At 44.7% G+C, this 19669-nt stretch overlaps 1 protein-coding gene across 1 annotated transcript in view; it reads left to right on the top strand.

Annotated features, from left to right (window-relative positions):
• Positions 1 to 19608, top strand: part of DNAJC14 (DnaJ heat shock protein family (Hsp40) member C14) — a 36822-nt gene extending 17214 nt beyond the window's left edge. The window contains exons 4-7 of the mRNA XM_073552227.1: positions 2286 to 2405; positions 13945 to 14105; positions 14280 to 14382; positions 16138 to 19608. Coding sequence (XP_073408328.1) covers positions 2286 to 2405; positions 13945 to 14105; positions 14280 to 14382; positions 16138 to 16369 — 616 coding nt within the window. The 3' untranslated portion in view covers positions 16370 to 19608. The remainder of the gene's footprint in view (positions 1 to 2285; positions 2406 to 13944; positions 14106 to 14279; positions 14383 to 16137) is intronic.
• Positions 19609 to 19669: the final 61 nt, after the last annotated feature.

Raw genomic sequence — 19669 nt, 5'->3', positions numbered from 1 at the left:
ATTCCAAAGACATACTGATAGGGAATTTGGATTGTGAGCCCTTCAGGGACAGCGATGCTAATGTGTGCAAAAACTGTAAAGCGCTGTGGAATTTGTTAGCGCTATATAAAAATAAAGATGATTATTATGTATAGCTGAGGGGGGTGGGGGTACACCGCTGTATAAAATTCAGGCAATGCTAAGGGAGTAAACCTGAGTGGGTGGCCTATTATGAAAGGACTGTAATACAGTCATGTCCATGATTTCCTAAAACTAATTCTGTTTTTTTTTAGCATGACTTTAATGATGCACGTTCTGACTTTTTTTTATCATTTAACTACTCAGCTTCACTGCAATTATACCTCCCCTTTGCTCCTTTTCTTTTAGAATTGGTGAGTGTCCGAAAGGTCAGACTTTGGCAATTCAAATGTTATAGCATGTCGCAAAATAACTTTATCCTATTATAGGATGTGAAAGTGTCCACCCATCACCACTAATGTCAAATCTCGGCAGGAATATTATTGTAATGCATCCGATCATTAAACCTTTACTGGACATTGATTAGCTCATTTACAGGCCCATTGAAGGACGTTTCTGCTTTAGAACGCTCCTCCAAAATTAAGCGTGGCTTATTCTGCTAATAGGACCCCTCCCCCGTAATATTTGGCAGGAACCGCCAGCAGTTTGGTTGATGCACAAGGCGAGAAATGAGGCATTACGTGTGCATGTTGACATCGATGGGTTATCTATGTAATACATGGATTGCCTGAGTTGTCTTAGGACACCCTAGGTGGTTGCGTTTTGCTCCACCTATAGATAAGAGACAGCTGATCGGGGGTCACCCTTTAGCAGTGAATAAAATAAACTTTTTAGTATCCTGTATGGAGCACATGTATGAATCCTCCTTTATTCCATATAGAAATCTTGAAAAGCTGAAGCACTAAGGCAATAAACTCTTGATAACCCACTTGATCTTTATTCCATATTGGTGCAAATCATGACGGGAAGACAAAAAAGTTTCTGCAAAAATTGGCCCTGTCCACAATCTAGAGCTGTATAATATTAAAATATATATATATATTTTTTTTTTTTTTTTCCTTCCCTACACTGCTTTTGGACCTGGTAGGAGGACCTACCAAGCTAAGCCACAAATTTGGTCAATGGTGCATATGAATGTATTGCTGATATTTATTCCAGCTGTGCCGATTCCTGCTACCTCCTGTTCATCAGTATTGATGAGATGTGAATGAGTGACAGTACTGGAGTGAAAAGCCCATGTAACGATTATATTGAAAATGTTTTATTTCACTAATTTGGCGGCATAGAACGCCATTTATGTGTGGCCAACATACCCCTTTCATATGAATTGGTTCAATTATCAAGGTGAGCAGTGACTACATGAGTTGTTAGCTTGACATGTATTTTTTTTTTCCTTTTAAATCTACTATGGTCTGATAGTTGGATCCAGTGTATTTGTAAGAAGACGAGTGCTTATGTACAGATTGCTTTGCATATGTATACATGGTAGCTAATTAACTGGACTGTGCAGAGGGGGCACTCTTCTCATGGGTACCTGTAGGGGTTAAACATGTTCTTCAGAATCTAGGAAAAAATTACAAATGGCTGGGGGAAGTGCTAAAATAAAAAAAAAATTTGTTCGTTGCCTTTTGTAAAAATTTTTTTTTTTTTTTTTTTTTTTTTTTTTACCTCTCTCTTCCTTTGGAAACCCCCTTTAATGGAAAGGCATTTACATTTTATGCTTTTCCCATTCTCATTAGATGTTTAACTGTACCTCTGTTGTAAGGAAAGTTTATTTTGCTATTCTCTAAGCAAAAAAAACATATTTTGGGTAATGGAAGTGGCAGATGTAAGGCTATGTGCACACGTATGCAGAAAATTTCTGCATGAAAACCAGACTACTTCCCAGAAAACGTGCGTTTTTTTTTTTTCTGTGAGTTTTCCGCACGGTCTTCACGCAAAAAAAGCGCGTTTTTAATGCGTTTTTTTTTTTTTCCGGAGCGGTCCCAGCCTCATAGAAAATAGCTAGAAATGCGGAATTTTCCGCGAAATTAATGAGCATGCTGCGTTTTTCTCCGATGCAAAAAAAAACCGCATCAATTTGCCCAAAGTGTGGAATTCATTAAAATGAATGGGATGCTTCTCTTAAGCGTTTTTAAGTGTTTTATCTGATAAAACCGCGAAAAAAAAACACAAAAAAAAGCATATGTGTGCACACACCCTGAAGATTCCCACTGATATTAAATCTGATCCCTTGCTAATATCGCCATCTGTTCGTTTAATTCCAGGAAGCGAATGTCGGAAACTGAGTTGGCGAAGTCCATGAATGAATTTCTCACCAAGCTGCAGGACGATCTAAAGGAGGCAATGAACAGCATGATGTGCAGCAAGTGTCAGGGAAAGCACAGGTACAGTGCAGGCAGCAGACCGGAATCTCGCAGTACGGCCCGTGCATGTTTCTGCAGTTGTGCTGGGATTTGTGTCCGTAATACAGCAACAGAAATACATTAATATTATGATATTCTGATTGTATAAAATTGGTCAAATGATAAATTCCACTAGGAATGAGTTGCAAGCAGCGTTCTAACTAAAAGTAATTAGTGGGTTGAAAATCCTTTAAAAAAAACAAACAAAAAAAGTCTAAGGAAGTGATTAAATGGGTATTCCATTTTCGAGAAGTTATCCATCAACAGAATAGTTAATAACTCCTGGATCGGTGGTGTGAGTCTGATCATTCAGACTTCAACTGTTCACAAGAGCGATGCATTTTTCTCCATATTCTGACTGGAGCGACAATTTGCAAGCTTATCCACCTCTGTTCATTCACTATGAAACTGCCAGAGGCGGCACAGTACAGTGGTCTGCTTTACCTGTGCACCAAGAAGCACTCTGCTTCTGTCTGCTGCCAGATCCTGTTCACATAACTTTTGTGATGTACTTTTAGCTTGTATATTGAGAAGGCTAAATTGACAATCAGTCTCTCTGTAGGGTGCGCCGCCCCCCCCCCCCCCTCCAAATGTGGTGACTGCATACTTGATGGGGGTTGTGCCTGCAGCCCAACACCGTGCGGCCTTCCAAAGAAATGCCACCCCACACCATTACTGACCAACTTGCTGAAGGATGTTGCAGGCAGCAGATCGCTCTCCACGGTGTCTCCAGACTCTCACGTCTGTCACGTGCTCAGTGTGAACCTGCTTTCATCTGTGAAGAGCACAGGGCGCCAGTGGCGAATTTGCCAATCCTTGTGTTCTGTGGCAAATTCCAAGCGTCCTGCATGTTGTTGGTCTGTGGGCACAACCCCCATCTGTGGACGTTGGGCACTCAGACCATCCTCCTGGAGTTGGTTTCTAACAGTTTGTGCAGACACATGCACATTTGTGGCCTGCTGGAGGGCTCCTCTTGTTCCTCCTTGCACAAAGGCTGAGGTAGCGGTCCTGCTGCTGGGTTGTTGCCAACCTACGGCCCCCTCCACGTCTCCTGGTTTACTGGCCTGTCTCCTGGTAGCACCTCCAGCCTCTGTACTCTACGCTGACAGACACGGCAAACCTTCTTGCCACAGCTCACATTAATGTGCCATCCTGGATGAGCTGCACTACCTGAGCCACTTGTGTGGGTTGTAGAGTCCATCTCATGCTACCACGAGTGGGAAGGCACAAACAACATTCAAAAGTGACCAAAACATCAGCTAGAAAGCATTGGTACTGAGATGTGGTCTGTGGTCCCCACCTGCAGAAACACTCCTTTATTGAGGGTGTCTTGATAATTGCCAACTTCCATCTGTTGTCTGTTCTATTTGCACAACAGCATGTGAAATTGTCAATCAGTGTTGCTTCCTAAGTGGACGGTTTGATTTCACAGAAGTTTGACTTACTTGGAGTTATATTCTGTTTAAGTGTTCCCTTTATTTTTCCTACGCCTCATTGGGGGACACAGAGACCGTGGGTGTTATGCTGCTGGCCACTAGGAGGACACTTAAGTAAACCAGAAAAAAAGTTAGCTCCTCCCCTGCAGTATACAATTTCTCGCTTGCTGAGATTTCTCCAGTTCTTACTTAGTGTCTATAGGAGGCACTTGGGTCTGGTTTCAGACCCCACCGTTTTTATTTTATTTTTGAATTTTCTGTAAACTTTTATTTTTTGATTAACGGAGTGAAGGGGGCGACGGTTCCTTTCTACGGCCCGCTCTCCCCCGAACCAACAGGCAAGCACGTGGAGTAACCCTTCACGTACACTTTACTGCGACGAATGGGGCTGTATTCCTCGGACGATGGTTCCATGGATACGAGGGCAAGCGCAACAGGACGTAGCACAGGAGTGCATGGAGAAAGACCTGAACAGCGCTTTTTCGGATGCCCTGAATCAGCCCCAGAGCTCTCCGTCCCCCTGCCCAGAGGGAGGATCGATTTGAGCAATGCCCCCCTGTAAAACCTCCTCCAGCTCTGCTACATCGCCTGGAGGATGAGACTGGAAGACCCCTGACAGCGACGACCTGACTGAGCACAGGAGTGGAGGTATGGGGTCGGGACCTTGTCCCCCGGGAGAAGCCCCCCCCCCCCCCCCGTGCTTACCGCTGGCTTTTTCGGCCTGCTAGGCAGCAATTTAAATAGCGCCGGCGCCTACCGCGGGTAGGCCAAAAATTTAGTCCCGGCTTTTCCGGCCCACTAAGCCGCAATTTGAATAGCGCTGCCCGCGCTAACGTCACCGCCCCCTCCTCTTGACACCTCTTATTCCTAACGAGACGCGCAATTCTAATCTCGGGGGCCATGTCTGTTACCTCTGCTGCAGTTAACCCAAACAGGAGCAGCCGAATACCGGGTGACGCCTCAGGGCCACTGTTTTCCTCCCGGTGGACATAACACAGGACCGTGGGTAAGCTGCATCTGCCCTCAGATTAAAGCTTAACCCCTTCCCGGCACATTCCCTGCAGTCAGACTCTGCCGTTAACCTTTCTGGAGCGCTATGCCTTACTCTAGGGAGGCTAAACAGGCTGCTAAAAAGCACACTGCGTTTTTTCTACCGTGTGTACCACTTGCAAGTCTGCCTTACCCAGTGCACAGACTGATCCGTTATGCACGGACCGCAACCTGGCCTACGCCCGAACTGTGCCCCGACCTGCGCTCCAACGCCCCTCGCAGCCGTTGCTGACGGGCCTCCTGCGTCTGGTACCCCTGAGTGGGCTGCGCCCCTGTCACGGTCGGTGTCTCTGACCCAGGCTATATTCTCCCTCTGGGAGGACTGCCTCTGGAAAAGCGAACCCATGGCGTGTCCCCTAGTCGCGATCGCGCCTCAACATCAGCGATTCCTGTCTCTCGCTCGCCCTCTCCTGAGGTTCACAGCGAGCATGACTCTGAATTCGTATCTCTCGCGTCAGCCCCTCAGAATCCCCCCATCTGATTAAAAGTCGCTTGATTCTCTTATAGAATCAGTCAACAGGATTCTGAAGTTGGATGAAGAAAATATTCCCGCTCCAGCACTCCTATCTCATTTAAGGAACAAGCGTGTGCACTGGTTATCTACCAGCCGTCCAGTAAGATATGGATCGGCCACATGTGGCTCACTTGGCAAAAGTTTACTCTGACTAAATATCCTTTTCATCCAGATCTAATGAAGGGTTGATTACAGTTCCCTCCGGTGGACCCTCCTGTACCGCTTCTTGCTTCTACAACGCTCCTATCTGAGAGAGAAAAGAGCCTTCCTTTGGGCTGTTCAGGCTCTGCTAAGGGACGGAGTCATCATTCCGGTCCCCCTTCAGGAAGGGTTCAGATTTTATTCAGATCCTTTTTTTTGTGCTTCCAAAGGAGGGCGGGATGATGCGACCCATTCTGGATCTCAAATTGTTAAATCAATGGGAACTCTCCGATCAGTTGTCGCTTCCATGAAAAAAGGGACAGTTCCTAGCATCCACTGACATCAAGGACACTTGCCTTCACATTCCAATCTGCCCGTCCCTCCAGTATTTCCTGCGTTTTGCAACTCACGAGGAACACTTCCAGTTCGTGGTCTTGTCCTTTGGACTTGCCACCGCTCCCAGGGTCTTTACCAAGGTCATGGCGGCTGTCACGGCCATTCTTCACTCTCTGGGAATGGTAGTGTTACCGTATCTGGACGACCTGCTCATCAAGGGTCCGTCCCTTCCAGCCGGCGAAGAATCTGTGGATAACAGTAAATACACTTTCTTGCCTAGGGTGGAAGACTGCGAAAAGTCTTTCCCAGGACCGGCTCACACTTCACGCTGGTTGACCACTCTCCCTCCAGGACAGACCTTACAACAAGCAGCGTGGCCTCTTTCTCAAACAGTTTCTCACTCCATTAGTTTCAGCATGAGAGTTCTCGGAAGGATGGTGGCAGCGATGGAAGCAGTTCCATTTGCACAGTTCCACCGCCGTCCCTTACAACATGCGTTGCAGTTAGCTTGGTACAAGAACCCGTTCTCCCTGGACCGTCTTGATTCCTCCGTCCCTGCGGGACAGGCAAGCCCTCAGGTGGTGGACACTGAGGTCCTCCCTGAATCAAGGGAGGTCTTTACCCCCAGTAAGATGGTTGGTAGTAACCACCGACGCAAGTCTCCTCAGTTGGGGTGCGGTCTCTCGTCGCCACACGGCACAGGGTCATTTTGTCAACCCGAGAGTCACGTCTCCCCATTAACATTTGGAGATATGAACAATCAGATTAGCACTACGGAGTTTCCACCATCTCTTCGCAGATCTCCCCCATCAGGTCTTAATCAACGCCATGGCTGTAGCGTGTATCAACCGTCAGGGTGGTACACGGGGCAGGATGGCCATGCACAAAGTGAGTTACATCTTCCATGGGGCCGAGACCAACCATTCGCCATCTCAGCAAGCCACATCCCGGGCTTGGAAAATTGGGAGGCAGATTTTCTCAGTCACCAAGGCATTGCCTCGGGTAATTGGTCTCTTCATCCGGAAATCTTTCAGCAGATTTGTCATCGTTGGGGACTCCGGATGTGGATCTCATGGCCTCAAGACTAAACAACAAGGTTCCTCGGTTCATTTCCCGATCGCGCAATCCATGCGCCATCGGAGCAGACGCTCTAGTTCCGCCATGGCACCGGTGCCGGCTCCTGTACATCAAACCCCCCCTCTTCCCTTGCTTCCGAGTGTCAAGAGGATCAGAGCGGAGGGAGTACCAGTGATCCTAGTCGTGCCAGATTGGCCTGGCTGAGCATGGTATGCAGAACTAATACAACTAGTCGCCGACGTCCCCTGGCGACTTTAAGATCGTATGGATCTACTCGCGCAGGGCCTGATTTACCACCAGAACTCCGGGGCCCTGTCTTTGACGACGGGGCCATTGAACCCTGGTTTTTAGCTCAGGCTGGGTTCTCTCACTACGTTTCCACCATGATTGGTGCTACGAAGTCTGTGTCCATGCGTATCCATCACCGCACCTGGACAACCTTCTTTTTCGTGGTGCAAGGTTCATGGTCGATTACCTCTGGTATTTTCCATTCTGGCCACATTGGAATTCCTTAAATCTGGATTAATATCAGGCCTCGCGCTTAGCTCGCTCAAGGGCCAAATTTCGGCCTTGTCAGTGCTTTTCCAACACAAATTGCCACCAAGCTTCAGCTCAAGACGTTCATTCAGGGAGTTTCCTATGTGGCGTCTCCTTATAGAAGGCCATTGGACTCATGGGGCCTTAACCTGTTTCTCGAGGCCTTTCAGGAGGTTCCTTTTCAAACCGCTGCAGGACGTGTCACTGACTTCCTCCCTTGCAAGGTGGTCTTTTCAGTGGCAGCTACGTCAATCAGTCGAGTTTTAGAATTGGCAGCCCTGTCCTGCCGTTCTCCATTTCTGAATTTTCATCAGGGAAAGGTAGTTCTTAGGAAGTCCCGTCCATCCTGCCCAAGGTCCTTCTCTTGCCATCTCAACGAGAAAATTGTTTTGCCTTTTGTTCTAGTGCCAGTCCATCGCATTGAGAAGGCCCTCCACACCCTGGATGTGGTTAGGGTGCGGAGATGGTACATCTCACGGATGGCTCCTTTCTACAAGTCAGATGCCCTGTTCATACTTCCAGAGGGGCATAGGAAGGCTCTAGCCGCGTCAAAAGCAACGCTAACCAGGTGGATTCGCTTGGCGACTCAGGAATCCTACCGTGTCAAGAACACGCCTGTCCCAGCGGGGATTAGGGCGCGCTCTACGTGGTCAGTGAGCGCCTCTTCGGCCTTTCGGCACCAGGCCTCGGCAGAACAGGTCTGCAAAGCTGCGACTTAGTCTTGTCTGCATACTTTTTACAAAAAATTACCAAATTCATTTTCAGGCCTCTCTGCAAGGCTGCGACTTGGTCCAGCTTGCGTACCTTTACAAGCATTGCCTAATTCATTCTCAGGCTTCTGCGGATGCAGCTCTCGGCAGACGCAGCCTGCAATCGGCAGTACCACGGTGTTGACTCAGTGGTACATGGGGTATTAGCAGATGTATGCTCCCTATCCAGGGACTGCTTTAGGACGTCCCACGATCTGTGTCCCCCAATGAGGCGTAGGAGAAATGGAGATTTTTGTGTACTCACCGTAAAATCCTTTTCTCCAAGCCAATCATTGGGAGACACAGCACCCACCCTGTTGAGCCTATTGGCTCACTGTAGCATTCTTAGGCATTGACATAGTTATGGTTATTGTTGACTGTTTGTGATCCTACTGCTTTTTTTCACCGAACTGGAGAAATCTCTGCCAGCGAGAGGTTATATACTGCAGGGGAGGAGCTAACTTTTTTTTCTGGTTTACTTAGTGTCGTCCTAGTGGCAGCAGCATAACACCCACTGTCTGTGTCCCCCAATGATTGGCTCGGAGAAAAGGATTTTATGGTGAGTACACAAAAATCCCTATTTTTGAGCAGTGTATATAATTTGCAGAGTACTAGTGTTAACACTTAAAATTAAGTTTATTCTTATTAATTGAAGGTAATCTGTCAGCAGGTTTTTGCTACCTCATCTGAGAGCAACATTATGTAGAAAAGGAGACCCTGAATGGAACAATTTATCACTTAGTTTACTGGGTGCAGCTGTTCAGACAGACTTTTCGATTTAGCAACACAGCAGAGCTGACAGCGCTTTCTCTGCTCACACCAGGCTGTGTACATAACTAAAGACAGTGAACTGCTTATCACAGAAGAGGCGGAGTAGGACTTTCAAGCCTGTGGCCAGCTAGTCACAGCAATGTTAATCACAATGTGATTAAAGCTTCAGTCGTAGTATACACCACACAGCCTGACATTTGACCAATCTTTGACTAACCCCTCCCCCATGCTGTCCTCACTTTACATAACAAAAACCTGCTGACCGATTCCCTTTAACAAAGAGTAAAGTGAATGAAGAAAGTCTTTGCCTCTGCACTAATTCTTCTAGGTACATGTCCACAAAGTGAAGGCATTTGTGGAATTATAGTCAGGTGTATGAGTAACCAATTATATAGGTGATAAGGTTCATTTTCATATGTAGGGTTAAACGATCATTAACTGGAACAGAAATTGTTGTGTTGGAGGCTTAAAACTGGTTGAGGATCATCCAAACTCTTGCCACAAAGACCGTTTTGTTGCAGGTCTTACACTGTAGCAAGACTGAGCATAGTAACAAGACCCAAGGTAGTTATACTGCATCAGCATTTTCTCTGAGGCAAAGATTTCAAAGTATTGGGGGTTTTGATGATTATTATTAGAGCACCATTGATTTCCTTGTGCTGTACGCGAATGGGTTACATACAGGATACAAATATAAAACACTGTGTACAAGTCTGTCGTTGTTAGTTTGTTCAGAGGAGAGAGTGGGCCCTGCACTTGTCAGCTCACAGTCTATCTATAGGATAATGGGGAAGGAGACAGTAATTTGGGGGTTGTGGCTGCTCCAGATTGAGTGAGGTGGCATCTGGGTCATTGGAGGCTGTATCTTTCTTGAAGAAATGGGGTTTTCTAGTTCCGTCTTACAGTTCCGATTGTGGCAGATAATCAGTGTGTTGAGGCACAGAATTCCAGAGGATGAGGGGATACTAGAGAAGTCTTGAAGGTGACTTGGTGGGGAACGTATGTGTGTGGAGGAGAGGGTGGTCTTGGGAGAACCGGAGGTTGCGTGTTGGAAGATATCAGTAGATTAGTTGTGAGATATTCAGAGGAGATATTATGGACTGCTTTGACTATCTTTTGATTTTTCACAATCTGTCATGTACGAGAGAGGTGACCAAGTCAATAGCTGATGCACGTGTGGCATTGTATAAAACGGTGTAACTGTCTGTGTGTTGTGGAGTGACGATAAGGAGCATAGTGGTAAAATAGAGGCAGTGTGTGTGAAGGTCTAGATGTGAGGTTTCTGTGGGGGTGCACTAGTTTCTGGAAATGAAGTGCAGGTGAGGAGAACAGGGTTGAGCGTGTGTAATGGTGGTCATATAGGGGAAGAGGTGAGGTTAAGGAGCAGAGGCAGGTGATTATGCTGTCTAATGTCCGTCTGTGTGTGGCTGCGGAGGACCACTGGATAAGACCAAAGGATGAAGCAAGTTACAGGAGTTTGGAAGTTGCAGGCTGGCAATGTCAGTGGGAATGTTGAAGAAACCCATGATGATGGTGGGAATGTCAGAAAGAGTATATAAGCCAGGAGAAGTGGTCAATAAAGGCAGTGGTTTCAAGGGGTTTTTTTTTTTTTTTTTTTGATCGCCAAGAAATGGGGAATGTTGAGGAGCATGGACACAGTAGACAGCCAAGGAATCTTGGTGCAGCACATGAAAGACACACATTTTGCTTACTTCCCTTTGAAATCTGAAGTTGAGCAGTGCCATCTATCCGGAACTAGCTGTATCCCAGCTATACAAATCTACTGTTCAGAGATGTCTGGCCAGAAGTGGTCTTCATGGAAGAATTATGACCAAAAAACCATACGTGTGATATGGAAACAAGACCATGGTATTACGGTAAACTGTGCACGAAAACATGTTAACTGTTGTGCAGAAAAATAGCAGCAGGTGCTATGGACTGACGAATCAAAATGTGTGATATTTGGCTGTAACAGAAGGTAGGTTTGTTTGCTGGAGAGCGGTACAGTAATGAGTGTCTGCAGGTAACAATGAAGCATGGTGGAGGTTTAATGAAAGTTTTGGGCTGCGTTTCAGCAAATTGAGTGGGGGTTTTAGTCAGGAGTAAGTGTCCTCTACTGGAAAATACAGGTTGATACTTATCCTGTAGCACCATCAGGGAGGTATTACAGAAAACATGGAGTCAATGGTCCATAAATAAATGTGATTCTTATTAGTCCCTGATTCCCCTGTTGTAATCGCAATTGTCTGTCTCTAATTGATGGGTTAATGTGTACACTTTATTAACACTTCATAAAATGGTATTTATTGGTGGACTATTGACTCCATGTTTCAGTACTAATTCTATGTTTGGCGTGTCCTTTGTCCTTACTTGCATAAGCCCCCTTAGTGAAAGTGTAGGGTTGGTTTTGCTATATTTATGATTATAATGACTTCTTTTCTGATAGTGTTTCAACCATCAGGGAGGTGTCTGGCTCCCAACTTATTCTGCAGCAGGAAATTGATCCCGAATGTACATTCAATGTCATTAAGAACAGTCTTCAGTGTATAAAAGAACAAGAAGTCCTAAGACTGGGTTCACACGTAGTGGAACTCTCGCGGAAATTACCGCGAGAATTCCATTCCGCGGGAAAATCGCATTTTAAATGCCCGCGATTTTCCCGCGGAAAAACTAGCATTTTGCGAGCGTAATTAGCTTGCAGAATTGCTAGCGTTTTCCAAGCGATCTGTAGCATCGCTTGGAGAACTGATTGACAGGTTAGTCACACTCGTCAAACATAGTAAGCATCAATAGTAAAAGAATGTAAATAATAATTTTTTTTTTTATTTTTTTTTATTATTCTCACCTTCCGACGTCCCGCGCAGCCTTCCCGCCTCTCTCCACGCTCCCGGTCCCAGTAATCCTTTGCGACAATTACCGCGATGACATCCGTTCTCGTGGGATCGCGACGTTGCGCTAATGACCGAGACTTCGCGATCCCGCGAGAACGGACGTCATCGCTCGCAAATGCTTACTGGGAGTGTGGAGAGAGGCGGGAAGGCTGCGCGGGACGTCGGAAGGTGAGAATAACAATATTTATTTTAAATTCTATTTTTTACAAGGATATGGTACCCAAAGCCCAGAGGACAGTCTCCTCTCCTCCGGACCGTGAGTACCATCCGCAAATGTTCTGCTTACTTTTCGCATGGTGTGCAGAGCCACATGCGGAAAGTAAGCAGAACAATGCATTCCTATGGGTGCGGGATCGCCGCGATTCCGCAGAATTAATGAGCATGCTGCGTTTTTTACCGCGAAGCGATGCCGCCGCGGTAAAAACCGCAGCATTGCGGAATGCCATAGGAATGCATGGGATGCTTATTTTTCGCGGCAAAAACGCTCAGAAAATACCGCCGCGGAAACGCAAAAAAAAACCGGTACGTGTGAACGAGGCCTGAAAGTGGTGATATGAGCCCTGATCTCATCACCAAGTCAGTTTGGGGGTTACATGAAGAGACACAAGAATTTACACAAGACTACGTCCACAGAAGATCTGTGGTTAGTTTTCCCAAGATGTTTGGAACAACTTCCCTGCAGTTTCTTCAAAATCTATGTACAGTACTTAGGAGAATTAAAATGCTGTTTTCAAGGTGCAGTGCGGTCACATCAAATTTTGATTTAGATTTTTCTTTATTCACTCTGCATTTTAATAAAAATAAACACTTCTATTTTTTTTTTTTTTTTTTTTTTTTAGATTATTGCTTTGCAGCATTTTTTGCACACTACTGATACATCTGGCAGGCACACATCTGTGCATAGGCCTCAAATGAACTGGAGAGAAATGGGCTCTAGTCATGCAGTGTCCTAAATCAGGGTTCCCCAACTCCGGTCCTCAAGGCCCACCAACAGGTCATGTTTTCAGGATTTCCCTTGTGTTGTACAGGTGATGCAATAATCACCTGAGCAATACTAAGGAAATCCTGAAAACATGACCTGTTGGTGGGCCTTGAGGACCGGAGTTGGGGAACCCTGTCCTAAATAACAAAGTCTCTTAAGGATGAGTGGGTATGGTGCATGAAAGCCAGAAGTAACCACTCCCTTCAGCACACAAGGTAAAAATATAATTAGCCAGCACATCTTTAGTCTTAAATGAATGCATAGGATCAGATATGGTGCCTGCAATAAACATATATGCAACATGCACCAGCACGCTGATGGCACTGTATACATGAATTCCACGATTGCCACTTGTCATTTGTACTGGCTATTATATTTTGGCATTGTTCGGCTGTGGAAGTTTCCTGCAAAGCGTTACGCCCTACCAACCAATTTTTCCAACATAATTTTTAATTAAAGCAAAGTACCGTATATCTGGATTGAATTCTTTCCCAGTTCATTTGAGGGTTTGACATAATGTACTTTACATCGATTTTTTTTTTTGGGTGTGTGCAAGTATTTACAGGACTTGGCATAGAGAGATTTTAGTGTAGTCCATCTGCAAAATGTTGCCTTGTCATCGTGCACAGTTTGAGCAAAGTATTCATGCCCAAGAGCCAGAATACCTACTCAGTATTTCTCTAAAACTAGAGGTATTTTTGGCCACGATAGATAGAGAGAGGGAGAGAGATATATATATATATATCTATAGATAGATAATTTTTTTTCCCTTCATTATTCATAGGGTTTCATAAGTTTAAAAGATATTGACTGGATAGGGACCAAAAGGATATACCTCTGCCTTCTGGTCAGTATACAACAGACTATGCTATTCCATGGCCAGTTACTTTACTGGGGCTTCAATGGACATTATAGGAAAAACAAACACGGAGCCTCGCAGCAGTGGGGCAGTGCAGGCTGATACTTGTTTCCAGCAAGTCCCTCCTTGGTTAAAATTCTTTTTTTTTTTTTTTTTTTTTTTTTTTTTTTTGATGCAGGAGATTTGAGATGGACCGGGATCCTGCCAGTGCTCGTTACTGTGCTGAATGTGGAAAAATGCATCCAGCGGAAGAGGGAGACTTCTGGGCAGAATCAAGTATGCTGGGTCTCAAGATCACCTATTTTGCAATGATGCAAGGGAAAGTGTTTGATATAACAGGTAATGAAATACAGAGTAACCCAGCGCCAAAGGGATGTATTAGAGATTACCACTCTGGTTTATCAGCTCCTTTTTCCAATTTGTTAATACTGAGTGACATGCAGAAATTGTATTTAAGTTGGGGAAATCTGTACTTTTTCAGCGGCTAATATCGCTTCTTTTCTCCTTCTTTAGAGTGGGCAGGATGCCAACGTGTGGGCATCTCACCAGACACTCACCGGGTTCCGTATCACATTTCATTTGGCTCAAGAAATTCTACAAATTCAGGCCGGCAAAGGTTTGGACTATTTAAATGTTATGGAACAAAATAGGTTGTCTTAAATACTGTATTTTTCAGACTAGAAGATGCATTAGACTCTAAATTGTACCTAGTTCTTAGAGAAGGGGGAAATAGGAAAAAAATGTGGTCATGACACACTTATGGGTAGGGGGTGATCTGCTGCTGACACTTATAGATGAGGTAACATCCCCAATTCTGTACTGATTCCCCCCTCCACCCCCATCCTGGTATACATGGCCCCTATCACACCGCACACACACACAAAAAAGAAAAAGTAAATGATTCTACCAATCTTGCCTCTGCTATCTCGTAGCTCGGTAGCCTATTCTGATGCCGCCAGCTGACTTTAGTGTGTAAGCAGCACATGATGTCACTGTCATGTGCCACCGTACGACATCAGCACCCAGAATATTCACTGCTTCGCACGCCTGGGATCCTTGGGAGTGGGGGGGCAGTGAATATTTTTCCTCAATAGTGGGCACACGTGATGGCCCAGCCACTGCAGGAAGCCGGCAGGTGCAGCTAACATGGTGCCCGCTATTGAGAATGAATATTCATTTCTCCAGACTCCCTTAGTCCCTCCCACCTCAACACGCTGGCTTCATTGTACAGAGGAGGGAGGGACTGTGGGCATGGGGAGCAGTGAATATTTCCTTTTAATGGTATGTTGGCTGAAGCCACCGGCTTCCTTCCTCCTGTGACCCGTGCCACTGCTGGAACCCCCTTTCCCTCCTCCACAACCAGACTATAAGGTACATCTAGACTATAACACACATCCTCCCTCCCCCCCCCCCCCCTTCAGTTTCCTTCAACATTTTCTCGGGGTGGGGAGTGTGTCTTGTAGCACACAAAATAAGTGCTTGAAAAAACAAGCAAGTTTGTAATCTTACCTCTTATTAGAAATAATCTGTTCTCAAAAATATTTTTTTAATGCCTGTAACACTGGTTACCGGCCACCTCTGCATTCTGTGTTGGCCAGCTTCCTAGGTAAGGCGCGCACACTTGCAATCGCTGCTCTGAAGCTGGCTCGTTCATGGTACATGACAGCTTCAGTGTAACTGCGCTACTCCACTGCTACCATGCCCCAGATTCAAACTGATAGTCATTAGTCATCGCATCTGGCCATGGAGCGGGGGCTCCTGAAGATACAAGAACAGTAAGGGTATGTGCACACGTTGCAGATTTGCTTGCAGAATTTTCTGCATGGAATCTGCATCTCTTGGCAGAAAATGCATGTAAAAATCTGCGCATTTGTTGCAGATTGGCATGCATTTTTACCCCTGCGGATTTCATGAATTCAATGGGTGTAAAACGCATGCGGATCCGCAAGAAGAATTAACATGCCGCGGATTCCGTGCAGAATTTTCCGCAGCATGTGCATGGCATTTATAAAAGGGGTTTTGGGGGGGGGGGGGGGGGTTTCAAGTCTAAGGTACTTGGGGTTTACTCCGGGTTTTTTTCAGGGACCAGAGCATGATACCAGGTATTTGCATGATGTCTCCCGCCTCACGCTCTACTTAATGTAGACTTGAGCGAAAAGGGGCAAATCCTTTTTGTTAGTTTTGTCCTGGTTGTGGGTATTGATGACCTATCCCTGTGGTAGTTTTCTGCCACCTGGCAGCCTCACTGATCTGCTGTTTTTGTTTTCTGGCTTACACCATAGAGAAGTATAGATGTTAATTTGCTGATCACAGTGGGCACCGTTCTTGTTGCAGCACGACTGCCATTTATGAACTTTCACTTCTCCTGCAGAGCACCATCAGAAAGCACCCCGACCTCTGTTGCTGATTTACAGAACCTCTTGAGCAGACTATTCCAGGGATCTCCTGGTCAGATGCCCAATGGAAACCTCTTCACACCTCCCCCGCAGGCTCCACCACATGGAGCTCCATCTCCTTCTGCTCCATCTAAACCGGACACTGCATTCAAGAGTGAAACCAAGTCAAAGCGGAAGAAGAAAATGAGGCGCCCTGTGCAGAAATGAGCACCCTCCATGCATCAAACTGAAAATGTGAAGAAACAGGGGTAAAGACATGAATTGCACAACTTTTCTTCAAACTCATAAGTGTTTAGTGGTTTCCAGTCTGACTGCTGTACTCTGACCGGAACCAAGCTGTCAAGGGCTTTGCACCATTCAAATGAACATTCTTTTTATTTTTTATTCTAGAAATTCTTTATTGCAGTGGGGACCAGAAAGCTTTCCCTTTGCAAATACCTTTAACAGATCAGACTTTTTTTTTTTTTTTCTTCTTAATAAATAGAAACCTTATCTAATCATCATACCAAAGATACCTGGTGTAGACATCTATGTGGAGAGAGGAAGACTTTACTGTGCATGTAGGCTAAGGGCGAATGGACCCCAGTAGAATGTATGGATGGGCACGTGCACAGGAATGCTCATCTCTCCTAGTTTTATACACAGGAGCTGGGACCCTACATTTGGTTTTGCTTTGGTTAACCTTTCTCCATGTTTTAGGAATTGTGAATGACATCAAACTCCATGAAAGCAAAGAAGTGGATGGATTATTAGTCTTTTTTTTTTTTTTTTTTCCTGCTCTTCTTGTTACTGTGTAACCATTGCATCGGTCTGTGCATTACCTTAAAATTCACAATAATGACATATCGGTATAAAGGGGTGACAGCTCTTGAGAGGGATTTCTGACAAAATGCTTTTATTGCCCCTTATATCCATACAATTAGAATAATTGGTGGATTTGAGAATGAAGATGTTCTATTCCCAGTTTTTTACTCGAGACACCCACACACCTTAATTGCAATCAGTGGGAATTCTAGATTCCTTGATTTGGAGTATATCAACTTCTCATGCCTCCCAATTATTGGAATAACAAGATATGCCATATGAATACCCCGCTGTTCAACAAAGACAGGGACACTTGTTCTCGAGATGGCTGTGATCTTGCCTGCCAGACTCACAGCCCCATTCCTGTTGATGGGCAGTGTCTAGTATAGTCCAGGTCTCTTAAGTTCAATACTGAAGCCACATACTGACAGTACAAAAAAAACACGTTCTTATCTTTGAGAACCCTGTTTTATGATGTTTTACCAGAAAATCTTTTTAAAATTAGAGTAAGTTAAGAATAGCTACAACAGCCTTTTAGGATTTTGCTGGAGCCCAACAGTTACCTAAACCGGTATTCCAGTAATTAGATTTCATGTAACCACCCCTTAAGTAATGACGTCTAAATCTGTGAGGGTCTGATGGCTGAGACCCTGTCAGATCACACAGAACCAGGTACTTTAGTCCACAGTTACAATGAAGCTGCAGTGCACATGCTGAAATGCTGTTTCATTCATTCTGTATGGGACTGTGTGAGAAAGCGGACCTCAGCGCTCCCCTATTTCAGCAGTCCCATAGAATGAATAGAACAATAATTGAGCATGAGCAAACGTCGAACTTAAGTGCCTTGTTGGTGAACGGTGGGGGGGGCCCCAGCTGTCAGACTCACACAGATCTAGAAGTTATCATTTATCCCCTTTAAGGTTTTCTTGACCAGACTGAAAGCGTACCTAGACTTTCACACACGAATGACTCACGTGCAGGACTCTGCAGTGGATAACCCGCAGTATGGACCTCTTGAAGTCTGTCCTGCAGAATACACTGAAATATGCAGCGTCCTACTTGTGACTTGGTTGCTTTCTTCAGTAAAATCTTATGATCCTCGTTCCCGCACTGAAAAAGGTACCAGAGCAGCATAGTGTAGTGTTGTCTTCAGCACAGACTACAGGTGGTCCATTCTGTGAGTTATTGGCAGAAATGGCTAAAAGAGGGATTTTGAAAAAACGATTATAGCTTAGTCCTACTCAATTTCTTGTGAAATTATTTGTACGCTTTAACTGAAAAGCCCTATTTTACGTACAACACGAAGGCAAAAGTGTGTGTTTGGCGTCATTGCCATGACTTGTCTTCTCTATCAATTTTGACAGTCGCTATCTTTTAAATTTTCTGCTTTGTTCCATTACTCAGGCAATACAAGTAAAGCCGTCCCCAAGCTTCCCTGTAACAGTATTGAACGTTAGGGATAAAGTTTGTGGCTGCTTTCTTTTTTAATTTACCCCTGGGATAGCCATTCATATACTGATCCCACTGTATAGTAAATTTCTGCAGGAACGGTTTATAGGACAATCAAATTTAACAGGTTTTGTTTCTGAATATTTTCTATTTTTTTGATTGTACAAGTGTGCTATAACTCTCTGCCCAAAGACTTCTGCTCATACTGTAGTTTGGTGACAGATGTTATTTTAATACAGAGGTATAGGTGACCTGTTGTTCACTTGCTGCGGCTGATAAATGATCTAACTCAGGATAATGTTGCGTAACATCTAATATATAGAATACAGGAACAGAAAGTCTGAGATATCATGTGATGTGACATTGTATTAATCTTTATATTCCATGCCTTAACAATTGCCGCTGAGTACAGTGAAGATTTAGCAAAACCGGTGCATGTATAAAGTGGATCACTCATCCATAGCAACTCGATTTTCAGAAGTACCCCATCATAAGAAGATCTGGAAACGTTTGGCAACTTCACCTTTTATTTGTTTCAGATTTTCTAAATCTCCCACCTTTGAAATATCATAATGAAATCGATCGTCTAGAAACCATATCCTAGTACATTTCTGTTGGCGCTGAGATTTTAGGGTGGAGAGAACCTCACGACCAATCAACACGGATAGAGTCCAGTTGCTCTTGGCATTGCTACCCAACATGCAGTAGGGTTTTCAACCTGACAAGTTGCTTTAATTCTTGGCACACCGGTCTTCCTAAAAGCTGACAGTCATGTCTGTTTTAGATGCTAGGAAAACACTGCATAACTTTTTTTTTTGTAATGGGTTTGTTAGCAAATTGGTCTCAACATTTCTAACTTCATTCAGGTCTTCCGCTGAAGGCCAAGTTGCCATTCACCCGAAGGCACGGAAATGGGATGGAACCTTGACTGGTCTGTCTTCATCTTTGCTACACTAATTATATTCCTCTGCACAAAAAATATAGACTAAGTACCTCTTTAATAACATGAGAAGTGCTTTTTATGATGTATCCATTCACAGAATGCAGCTTGTTCACAAGGTGTATACTTAGAGAAGTCCAAACTGCATTACAAGGAAGAAATGGCAGAATTACAGTATGGGTTGATCTTTGGGATTAAGGGGTTAAATGGTCTTGTATAATATTTTGTTAAATTAAAACTTTTATGCTTTGAATTCTGTTCTTGTGGCTTTGATTTTTGGGCAATGTGGAGGAGTCCTGGTGAGTGTAAGCTGG

This window comes from Dendrobates tinctorius, unplaced genomic scaffold, assembly GCF_039654945.1.
Source record: "Dendrobates tinctorius isolate UK_male_01 unplaced genomic scaffold, ASM3965494v1 ptg000187l, whole genome shotgun sequence".
Classification (NCBI taxonomy): Eukaryota; Metazoa; Chordata; class Amphibia; order Anura; family Dendrobatidae; genus Dendrobates; species Dendrobates tinctorius.
This window is presented reverse-complemented; position numbering and strand designations above follow the sequence as displayed.